We start from the raw sequence: 12,099 nt of genomic DNA on the forward strand, positions 1-12,099 counted from the left end.
CCATCATGCTGGTAGATGATAATACCTTGTTTTGCACTGAATACAAGTCCCATGGGTGACAGATGAGCGAACTTACAGTAAATTCGATTTGTCACGAACTTCTCTGCTCGGCAGTTGATTACTTATCCTGCATAAATTAGTTCAGCCTTCAGGTGCTCCGCTGGGCTGGAAAAGGTGGATACATTCCTAGGACTGTATCCACCTTTTCCAGCCCACCGGAGCACCTGAAAGCTGAATTTATGCAGGAAAAGTCATCAACTGCCGAGCCGAGAAGTTCGTGACGAATCGAATTTACTGTAAGTTCGCTCATCTCTAGTGACAGATGTTACTGTAAAGTTGTTAAGAGGTATTTCAGGTTCAAACAAATTTAAATCTACTAAAACCTCCCTAGGAATGAAACAGGCCGCTTGGCTTCAGAATAATGCATGGTGTTGGCAACTTGCTAGTAAATTCCATTAAAATAAAATCATACAAAATAAAAAGGTGGGACATTTTTATTGGCATGTTCTCTTCAAACATTTACAATCCAGTGTCAAAAGTTTAAAAACAGAGTGGTTTCCCTGAAAATAAGACTCCTTTATTTTCCTCAAGAAGACACACTATGGCTTATTTTCAGGGGAGGTCTTATTTTTATTAAGTATGGTACAACAATCTACATTTATTCAAATAAAGTAGTCTTCTGGAAACATTTATTCAATGATATTTCTGGGCTCAGTAGCAGACTGCTTGTTAAAGATTTTCCCCTAACCCCTTGGTGCTTGTGTGGGGCGAGAAACCCACTGACTGTTGCTGGTCAGTGTTGGGGAGCAGCAGCTTAACGGGTGTTTGTGGGGGGTGAGAAACCCACATATAGCAGCTGTCACGATGGGGCAGAGGAGAAGGGCTGCCCGTCTTTACCGCTCTGCATCAGTACGCTTAGCCTCGCCTACTACTGTCTTATTTTAGGTATGGCTTATATTATGCCAACGCTTAGAAATTCTGCTACGGCTTATTTTAGGAGTATGTCTTATTTTCGGGGAAACGGTACATCAGGTTGTGGACCACAGGATAAAGTTCTGCGTTATCCTTTCCATCTAAATGAAAAACAAAAAGAATACACATGTTTGGCATGTGCCTAGTATGCTATCAAGAGACTAGAACACGAGAAAAAAAAAATAAAAATAAAAAATGGAATTTGTAAGGCTGGTACTACTGACACTTAAATACCAGGTGCCAATTACACACATTTGGCAACTCCTGTGCATCTAACACAAATTGCCCCTGCCAGCAGAACTGAAGTCACACGGGGGAGGGGGATAAGCTTACGGTTTGCTTTACAGAAAAAAATAATAATTGGGTGCTGCTGTGTAGATCATCAAGGAAGGCAGGGGATTCTTGAACTGAGTGCAACACATCGGAACTTGTTCAATAATGTCTCTTCCATCTCTTCTATTCATCTACGAGGAACAAAATATGATTTTGCATATGAGTGAAGATTCATTAGTTTGCTTGTTGCCTATAAACCAATCAAAAGGCACACTAGACATACAGTATAGCATTATACCTAGATCGTGGCCTAAAAAGGGAAGGGGTTTCAAGCAGCATGACATAGGACTACTTAAAATAAGTTGTGGCGTGCACTACTTTTTCCCATTGTAGAATTCCTACAATTTATTAACATTTCACCCCTAGAGCAAACACACAAGGTCAAAAACTTCAGACAAATCTGAGTTTATAATACACTGCTCAAAAAAAATAAAATAGGGAACACCAAGATGATATCCTAGATCTGAATGAACTAATATGAAATACTTTTGTCTTTACATAGTTGAATGTGCGGGCAACAAAAATCACACAAAAATTATCAATGGAAATCAATGTACAAATGTATCAACCAATGGAAGTCTGGATATGGAGTCACACTCAGTGAAAACCACACTACAGGTTGATCCAACTTTTATATAATGTCCTTAAAACAAGTCAAAATGAGGCTCAGTAGTGTGTGGCCTCCACGTGCCCGTATGACCTCCCTACAATGCCTGGACATGCTCCTGATGAGGTGACGGATGGTCTCCTGAGGGATGTCCTCACAGACCTGTACTAAAGCATCCACCAACTCCTGGACAGTCTGTAGTGCAACGTGGTGTTGGTGGATGGAGCGAGACATAATGTCCCAGATGTGCTCAATCGGATTCAGGTCTGGGGAACGGGTGGGCCAGTCCATAGCATCAATGCCTACCTCTTACAGAAACTGCTGACATACTCCAGCCACACGAGGTCTAGCATTGTCTTGCATTAGGAGGAACCCAGGGCCAACCGCACCAGCATATGGTCTCAAGGGGTCTAAGGATCTCATCTCAGTACCTAATGGCAGTCAGGCTACCTCTGGCAAGCACATAGACGGCTGAGTGAAAGCACCACCAGCATTCAAAAGTGACCAAAACATCAGTCAGGAAGCATAGGAACTGAGTAGTGGTTTGTGGTCACCACCTGCAGAACCACTCCTTTTGGGGGTGTTTTGATAATTGCCTATAATTTCCACCTGTTGTCTGTTCCATTTGTACAACAGCTCATGAAATTGATTGCCAATCAGTGTTGCTTCCTGAGTGGACAGTGTGATTTCACAGAAGTGTGATTGACTTGGAATTACATTGTGTTTAAATGTTGCCTTTATTTTTTTTGAGCAGTGTATTTTCATGCAGACTACAGACCTAGCAGCAGCATTTTGCTAACAGCAGATACAGAGGGAAAACAATTCTTTATTACAGATTTGCATGCCACTGAAATCGAACACACCCAAATGACACCAAAAGCTTTCTGCTATAGCTGGGTATTTGATATTGCTCTTAAGTTATCATATACAGCACAATTCTTACCTATGACTCAGCTCGAATTTCTTTGCCGCACATTCTCATGGTTTGTGCCAGCATTGCTTTTCCTAGAGAGTAATAGAAGAGGTCATTATAATGAAGAACTTTCACCATTTAGATGTCTTCAAAAGCAATAGTGTCAGAACATCCAATGCATTAGTGAAAAATCTTAACAGTTGCCGCCTTTGAACATTGTTAAGGATAGCCGCATCTTAAAAGATCCTACTGAGATTGCTGATCGTTGGAAGTGGATGTTAAAGAATACATCTTCACTGAGGGCGTGCTATAGAGAAGTTTGGACAGTGGTAAATGATGAATTTGGATATGCAGTGAAAGCAAAGAGTGTTCAACCATCTATCAAGTTATATGAAACTAGCATGCCAGATGAGGAGAGAAGAAGTGGTTTGATATAGGGTGGTTATGTTAGATTTCCAAATATATTTGTTAGTACAGTGACCCCTCGACCTACGATGGCCCTGACATACGATCATTTCAACATACGATGGTCTCTCAGAGGCCATCGCATTTTGAAGGCAGCATCAACATACGATGCTTTTTTATGTCGGGGCCATCGCATAAACGGCTATCCGGCAGCGCAGACTGCTTCAGCTGCCACAGGATAGCTGTTTACGGTGCCCCGTGTGCTCCGCTGACTATCACTTACCTGTCCTCGGGGCTCCGGCGCGTCCTCTTCGGGATCCACTGCATCGTTGGCGCTCTCCATCGTCGTCATCACGTCGCTGTGCACGCCGTCCAGTCATCCAATAGGAGCGGCGTGCGTAACAACGTGATTGCGGCGACGGAGATCGAGGATGCTGGGGAAGCAGAGGCCTTGCCGGAACGTCGGGGACATGGCGACAGCGATGGACGGCGACATACCGGGCAGCGGTGACAATCCGAAGCGGCGGGGACAGGTGAGTACAACTTCCTCTAACAGTGGTCTACAACCTGCGGACCTCCAGATGTTGCAAACTACAACACCCAGCATGCCCGGACAGCCAACGGCTGTCCGGGCATGCTGGCTGTTGTAGACTTTCAACATCTGGAGGTCTGCAGGTTGTAGACCACTGTCCTATACTTTACATTGCACAGATCCCTCAACAAACGATGGTCCGTTTGGAACGGATTACCATCGTATGTTGAGGGACCACTATTGTTTTTCGCAGAGCAACTGTACTTTGTAACGACCTTTCATAAACAAGTCTGGCATTTTTACACTTTTGTCCTTGCTGTTTCATTCACATAATTTTAACCCCTTAATGACGCTGGATGTAAATGTATGCCCAGTTACACACCAGGATGTATATTTACATCCTTTACATTGAGCGATCACAGGAGCAGTGCTTGGTTCATAAATGGCGGGTACTGGCTTTTATCAGGAGCCGAGCAATGATCAATATTGGCAAACTATAAAAGCAGATCGCTAATATGCCTATTAAATCAAAAGATTGCTAGAAAGAGGAGCAAAAAAAAAAAAAATAATCATTAAGTTTAAAATACAAACAAGCCCCCAATAAAAATAACTTCCCCCACATTTGGACATTTTTGCATGCGGCAATACCAAACTGTTAATAGTGTTGACTCCATATGGTAAACGGCATAAACATTTAAAAATAAAAAAAATACCTAAAGTCTAAAATAACAGATTTTTGGTCCCAGAAAAATAAAAACGGAAAAGTTATCAAAAAAGTCATATGCAAAAGTAGTAATAGAAAAAGTTGTATCTAATAGAAAATGCAGCTTGCAGCGCAAAAATTTGCCCTCACAAGTCAGTATACATGGAAAAATTAAGTTATTTTTATTTGAAGAAAAAAAAAAAAAGGGAAGCGATAGGTTTATATTTTTAAAATCTGACTTTCCTTATTAAAGTACCCAAAGGACTAAACTGATTTACCAGCAGTCTGCTAGCACAACCTGCCTTCAGAAAGCCTAGGGCTGCCATGACAAAGACCTGCTCCCCTCTAGGAGCTAATCCAACCTTTGAACCACCACTAATTAGGCATACAACTGTTTAGATGTTGCTGCCAAATGGAGAGTGGTATTTAAAAAAAAAAAATGTATTAAGTTGAAACAGCCAGCACCAGAGATTGCTCCGTCCCAGCCATAAGTGGCAGCCCTCAGCTGCTGAAAGAAGCTGAGAGCCACCAGGAATGGAGCATGTTCAGAACACCTTTCAATACTTGTTCTGGGTCATTAAAGGGGTACTCCACAGGGAAAAAAAATAAAAATAATTAAATTAACCGGTGCCAGGAAGTTAGATTTTTAAAATTCCTTCTATTAAATCTTAATCCTTCCAGTACTTAACTTCCTGTGGATCATAACAGCAGCTGATCTTTTCTTTTTGAATTTCCTTTCTGTCTGACCACAGTGCTCTATGCTGACACCTCTGTCCAGAGCAGGATAGGTTTGATATGGGGATTTGCTACTACTCTGGACAGTTCCTAAAATGGACAGAGGAGTCAGAGCACTGTGGTCAAGCAGAAAGGAAATTCAAAAAGAAAAACTTCATGTGGATCATACAGCAGCTGATAAGTGCTGGAAGGATTAAGATTTGTTTAATAGAATTTACAAATCTGTTTAACTTTCTGGCACTAGTTTATTTATAAAAAAAAAAAATGTTTTCCAGTGGAGTACCCCCTTTAACCCCTTAAGGACCAAGCCCATTTTCACCTAAAGGACCAGGCCAATTTTATTTTTGCGTTTTCGTTTTTTCCTCCTTGCCTCCTAAAATCCATAACTCTTTATATTTCCATCTACAGACCCATACAAAGGCTTGTTTTTTGCGTGACCAATTGTACTTTGTAATGAAACCTCATTTTACCATAAAATGTACAGCGAACCCCCAAAATTTTTATTTAGGGAGGAAATTTAAATGAAAACCAAAATTTTGCATATTTTGAAGGGTTTCGTTTTCACACTGTACACTTTACAGTAAAAATGACATGCATTCTTTATTCTGTGGGTCAATACGATTAAAATGATACCCAATGCTAGATACTTTTATATTTTTGTACCGCTTAACCCCTTAAGGACGCAGGATTTTTCAGTTTTTGCACTTTCGTTTTTTCCTCCTTACCTTTTAAAAGTCATAACCCTTTCAATTTTCCACCTAAAAATGTTTAATCCTTCCAGTACTTATGAGCTTCTGAAGTTAAGGTTGTTCTTTTCTGTCTAAGTGCTTTCTGATCACATGTTTCGGGAACCGCCCAGTTTAGAAGCAAATCCCCATAGCAAACCTCTTCTAAACTGGGCGGTTCCTGAGACACGTGTTATCAGAGAGCACCTTAACTTCAGAAGCTCATAAGTACTGGAAGGATTAACATTTTTTAATAGAAGTAATTTACAAATCTGTTTAACTTTCTGGAGCCAGTTGATATATAAAAAAAAAAGTTTCTTCCTGGAATACCCCTTTAACGCGCCTGTGATCAGTGTTAACGGTGCTTGACTGCTCCAGCCTGGATCTAAGGCACGGAGCAGTCATTCGTCAATCGGACACCGAGGAGGCAGGTAAGGGCCCTCCCGGTGTCCTGTAAGCTGTTCGGGACGCCGCGATTTAACCGCGGCGGTCCCGAACAGCCCGACTGAGCAGCCGGGTCACTTTCGACACGTCGGTCAGCTTTGATCACCACGTGTGAAGGGTTAATACAGGGTATCACCGCGATCGGTGAGGTCCTGTATTAGCCACGGGTCCCGGCCATTGATAGCCGTAAATATACGTCCGTCGTTAAGGGGTTAAAAAAATTCTAAAACTTTGTACAAAATCAGTAATCTAAAATCATCCTATTTTGACCACCTATAACTAATTTTTCCGTATATAGGGGCTCATTTTTTTGCGCCGTCGTCTTTACTTTTTTTTAGATACCACATTTACATATATAAAACTTTTAGATCATATTTTATTAATTTTTTTGAACAAAATGTGGAAAAAAAAGCTGCATTTTGGTCAATTACACGTGGCATGGGGTGTAAAGTTAGTTTAACATGTAAGGGCCTTTAATATACAAATCTATGAGGAAAATCAAAGGGTGGTGTAAGTGAACTTTTTATTTTACACCTTTAACTTGAGTGATGGAAAAGTGTAAGTGCACCAAATTTTTATGCGGCACAAGGCATGTGATAAATATGGTACTAGTACACTTTACTTCAGTGCTCCACTTTGGGTCTCCTCTACGACTTTCGTTAAACAGGTCTGAGCTTGTGTAGATCTGGGACAGATTGAGGGCTTTGCGAGAGAAATAGCTCATAATAAACCCACTACCACCATATTAAAGTTAAGTTACTAAAAATCTGTATCCTAACACCTACATTTCTTGTGTAAATCAGGAAAGGAAAAGTCTCATTTTACACTGTCAAATCCTGTACCTAAATTCTTTGATAAATTCCCCCACCCCCATGTTTTTACATTTCGCTTAACAATTTTAGAGTTTTACTTACAGAGGTGCCGATCCGCCATCGTCATCTGTGGGAAGATAAGAAGTTAATGTAAATCTGATTATAGCCGATTTCTTCATGCAGGCAGTGATCAACAGAGCAGGGCAGAATCTAACCAACCCCTGCCTTGTCTACCCATTCAGTACTGTGCTACAACATGGAAGCAAAGCATAGCATTACATTAATTCTTACCAAAGGAGTTTCCCCTTCCTGTTGCTCAATAAAGATAGGAAAAAAACAAAACAAAAAATGCTATATGGATAGTACATGGTAGTATCAGAACCTTCCAGGTACATGCTATTTTATATGTGGATTTTAGTGTTCACAAGTATTTACAAGTCTAAATCTGAACTCATTTTACACACTTTGAAATTAATACATCCTAAATTTCACTAGCCAAAAGACCAGAGCATGTGGCCTGTCTTACCTTCAGGTGCCTCATCAGGCTTTCTCCTCTTCTCATAGATAAAGATAATTGTGACTAGAATCAGAACCTCTGCAACAATACCAAGGAAAGGCCAGAGTGCAGCAAGACGGCTACGCACACGAAGGGCAACAACGGATCCAGTTTCACCCAGCACATTGGTACCATTGCATATATAGTCACCCTGGTCTTTTTCAATGTCTAGTTGGTGAATACGAAGCTCGGTCTTATTTCCAGTGGACTTAATGAAATAACGTTCCTCTGACCCATTCACTATAGGCTAGGGAGAAAAAGAAACTAACATAAATCTAAAAAAGTAGACAGAAATCACACCTTTTAAAAGATGTTGTACCATAAAAATTATAGTGATTAAGTTTCATATGTCATGCATACTAAAGTAATCTAAGACCAAGTCAAGTTGCCTCCAATTTCAGAAGTTGAGTAAAAAAATTGTGTGTTATTTAACTAGATTCCTTTGTTAGAAAATTTTGAGGTGGAGGCTTTGTTGCCAGAACAAAGCAGTGTGTGTCTACGTGCACGGAGTCAGCAGACACCATGTCCACAGAACAAGGGGGCGAGTTCACTTTTCATGGAAACCCCATGGACAGGAAGAGCTCGGTGGGGAAGCCTCCAAGCCCAGCAGTCTAAACCATGTTTGTGATTATGATAATAACCCTATTTGTGAAGTCCTTTGCTTGAGCTGCTTCATGATTTATAATATGCCTGAAGTCAGTACTGTCTGGTTTTGCAAACAGCTCAGCTTTCATTTTAATAGATCTTATTAAGTTATCAAAAGGTGATGTGTGACAAAACCAGACAGTTTTCATGACAGAATGGTTAAGTCTGAGCCAAAGTCTCCCCATTTAAATTAATGTTCTGTTTGTAATGCATGGGTGCCATATAATGCTTCATTACACCACACTGAGGACATTTATCCTGCTCAAGGTTGTCCATACTGGGCAATCCCTTAAGGGTAGTGTCAGACACTCAGTATTTTGTTGCTTGATATTTTTCTACCCATTTAAATCAATTGGTAGTAAAATACGCAACAACAAATACAGCACGTGACCCCTACCCTTAAAGTTGGTGGAATTCAGTATTTTTTGCCAAAAACACCAGTGAAATTGAGGAAAAAGTCATGGACAAGTAGTTTCCAAAACCATAATGCCTTTGTAAACACATAGCTTAACCCCTTAAGGACTCAGGGCGTACCTGTACGTCCCGAGTCTGCTACAGTTCTATAACGCGGGGCCACAGCTGTGTCTAAAGTGAAAGTAAAAAGTTGCCGTTAACTCAGGGGGCTGTTTGGGATCGCTGTGGCGAAATCACGGCGTCCCGAACCGCTGTAAGACATGAGGAGGGTCCCCTTACCTGCCTCCTGGTGTCCGATTGCTGAATGACTGCTCAGTGCCTCAGAGATCCAAGCATGAGCAGGAAAGAGGCAGAATCATTGATCAATGGTTTCCTATGAGAAACCATTGATCAATGTAAGATCAGTGCATGCAGTTATAGCCACTAGAGGGGGCTATAACTGCAAAAAAAAAAAAAAAAAGTGAATAAAGATCATTTAACCCCTTCCTAATAAGAGTTTGAATCGCCCCCTTTCCCATAAAAAAACCTCTAAAAACATGTGGTATTGCCGCGTGTGGAAATGTCCGAATTATAAAAAAAAAAAATCTCATTAAACCACACGGTCAATGGTGTGCGTGCAAAAAAAATTCCAAAGTAGCTTATTTTTGGTCACTTTTTATATCATGAAAAAAAATGAATAAAAACCGATCAAAAACTCCGATCAATACAAAAATGGTACCGCTAAAAACTTCAGATCACCACGCCAAAAAAATGAGCCCTCATACCACCCAGTACGCAGAAAAATAAAAAAAAGTTATAGGGGTCAGAACATGACAATTTTAAACTTCTGGAAAAAATCATAACTTCATGCAGGAAAATCTAGAAGTGCGACAAAATCAAACCTATATAAGTAGGATATCATTTTAATCGTATGGACATACTGAATAAAGATCAGGTGTTCTTTTTACCGAAAAATGTACTGTGTAGAAACGGAAGCCCCCAAAAGTTACAAAATGGCTTTCTCTTCAATTTTGTCGCACAATGATTAATTTTTCCGTTACGCCGTAGATTTTTGGGTAAAATGATTGATGTCATTACAAAGTAGAATTGGTGGAGCAAGAAATAAGCCATCATATGGATTTTTAGGTGCAAAATTGAAAGGGTTATGATTTTTTTAAAGGTAAGGAGGAAAAAATGAAAGTGCAAAAACGCTGATTTAAAAAACAGCACCACTCTAATTTAACCCCTTAAGGCCCAAGCATTTTTCTGTTTTTACACGTTTTTTCCTCCTTCCCTTTTAAAAATCATAACCCTTTCAATTTTGCACCTAAAAATCCATGAGGGCTTATTTTTTGCGCCACCAATTCTACTTTGTAATGACATCAGTCATTTTACACAAACATTTACGGCGAAACGGAAAAAATAATTGTGCAACAAAATTGAAGAAAAAACACCATTTTGTAAATTTTGGGGCTTTTTTCTACGCAGTACATTTTTCGGTAAAAATGGACACCATCTATTCTGTAGGTCCATACAATTAAAATGATACCCTATTTATATAGGTTTGATTTTGTCGTACTTCTGGAAAAAATCATAACTACATGCAGGAAAATGTATACGTTTAAAATTGTCATCTTCTGACCCCTATAACTCTTTATTTTTCCACGTACAGGGTGGTTTGAGGGCTAATTTTTTGCGCCGTGATCTGAAGTTTTAATCTGTACAATTTTTATTTAAAATCGGACTTCTTGATCGCTTTTTATTCCTTTATGGTATGAAAAGTGACCAGAAATACGCTATTTTGGACTTCGGAATTTTTTTGCGTGTACGTCATTGACCGTGTGGTTTAATTAATGATATATTTTTATAGTTCGGACATTTACACACGCGGCGATACCACGTGTATTTTTATTATGGAATTTGGGAAAAGGGTGGAGATTTAAACTTTGAAGGGGTTAATGTGTGTTTTTAAACTTTTTTTTTTATTTTTTTTTTACACTTTATCTCCTTAGGGGACTTTTAGGAGGAATCATTAAATTCCACATACAGATCATTGTGGTTTCATAAAACCACAATGATCTGCGTGCTCTGCGCTCGATTGATACAGCCAGGGCCAGGCTTTATCATTCAGAGCACCGGAGCCGCCGCAGCAGGAGAGGTAAGCCCTCAGGCTACATCAGTAGTGGATCGTCGACCGCCCCCCCACCCCCCCCCTCGATCGCGCTGCGGGGGGTGGGGGGGGGTTTATCCACCGCACTGGACCACCAGGGACAGGAAACAGACACCTTTAGATGCCGCTGTCAACTTTGACAGCGGCGATCTAAAGGGTTAATAGCCGGCCGCATGTAGGCTATTAACGCCGGCCCCCAGCTACAAGAATCAGCTGGGGGCCGGCCGTTATGACGCGGGCTCGAATCGGGAGCCCGCGTCATACCTCGGTAACGGCAATTGGATGAGCATAGACGTCCATGGTCGTTATCAGGTTAAGTATTGCAGCTCATTTTCATTTAAGTGAAGGGAACCAAGTTGCAACACCACAAACTGGTACAGTACAGGTGAGGTGCTATTTTTTCAAGACAATAGCTATATTTTTCTAATGCTGGATAACCCCTTTAATAGATGTAATGAAATCTACATTAAACATTTTAAGACAAAAACATTTCCAAACCTGCAGACCATCTTCAGATGACTTGTACCACATCCACTGTTCCACAAGGGGGTAGGAGTTGCTTTTACAAGTCAAAACTCCTGTGTCCCCTTCATTTGCATGCTCATTTTTTTTATAAGCCATAACATGGGGTGGGACTGAAAAGGAAAACCAGGAAGCATAATGTTAAATATACTAAGACAACCAAATATTGTATTTAGAATATAAGCCCTCTTTAAATTCACTAGTTCAACACCTTCTGGAAAATTGGCCAATTTATGCCAAATTGCACTTTAGTATAGTTCTAGCACCTACCTGCTACAATGTGCCCCCGCTGTGCGCAGCTGTGGAGATGTTAAGCCTGGTCCCTTTGTTGTGCTGTCCTTCTCGGCACTGTAAATGGCAATCAGGCACCAAAATATGGGCAAGCATGTGGCCATGCATCTGCTTTAGCATATACAGGTACAGTGGATGTAACTAAGGGAAGTGCATGAGCACATGCGTGACAATTTTACGGGCGGGTTTGCTGTTCAGTGCCAGGGTCAACACATCAAGGGAGCCAGTCTTCTCATACCTCCACAACTCTGCAAAGAATAAGGCACACAGCAGTAAGTAGGTAATATTCAACTGTGGTAAGTCTCAGTTTTTTATGTATGCCTGTCTTTTCAGTCAATTGC

General features: G+C 40.6%; 1 protein-coding gene across 1 annotated transcript in view; it reads right to left on the reverse strand.

The window, feature by feature from the left end:
* Positions 1-476: 476 nt before the first annotated feature.
* BSG (basigin (Ok blood group)) overlaps positions 477-12,099 on the reverse strand; it is a 37,981-nt gene continuing 26,358 nt past the window's right edge. Inside the window, exons 4-8 of the mRNA XM_056518026.1 lie at positions 11,444-11,580; positions 7,708-7,984; positions 7,284-7,308; positions 2,856-2,917; positions 477-1,436 (exon numbers count right to left, since the gene is read on the reverse strand). Of these exons, the coding sequence (XP_056374001.1) occupies positions 2,863-2,917; positions 7,284-7,308; positions 7,708-7,984; positions 11,444-11,580 (494 nt within the window). The 3' untranslated portion in view covers positions 477-1,436; positions 2,856-2,862. The remainder of the gene's footprint in view (positions 1,437-2,855; positions 2,918-7,283; positions 7,309-7,707; positions 7,985-11,443; positions 11,581-12,099) is intronic.

The sequence above is a fragment of the Hyla sarda genome, chromosome 1, assembly GCF_029499605.1.
Source record: "Hyla sarda isolate aHylSar1 chromosome 1, aHylSar1.hap1, whole genome shotgun sequence".
NCBI classification, from domain to species: domain Eukaryota; kingdom Metazoa; phylum Chordata; class Amphibia; order Anura; family Hylidae; genus Hyla; species Hyla sarda.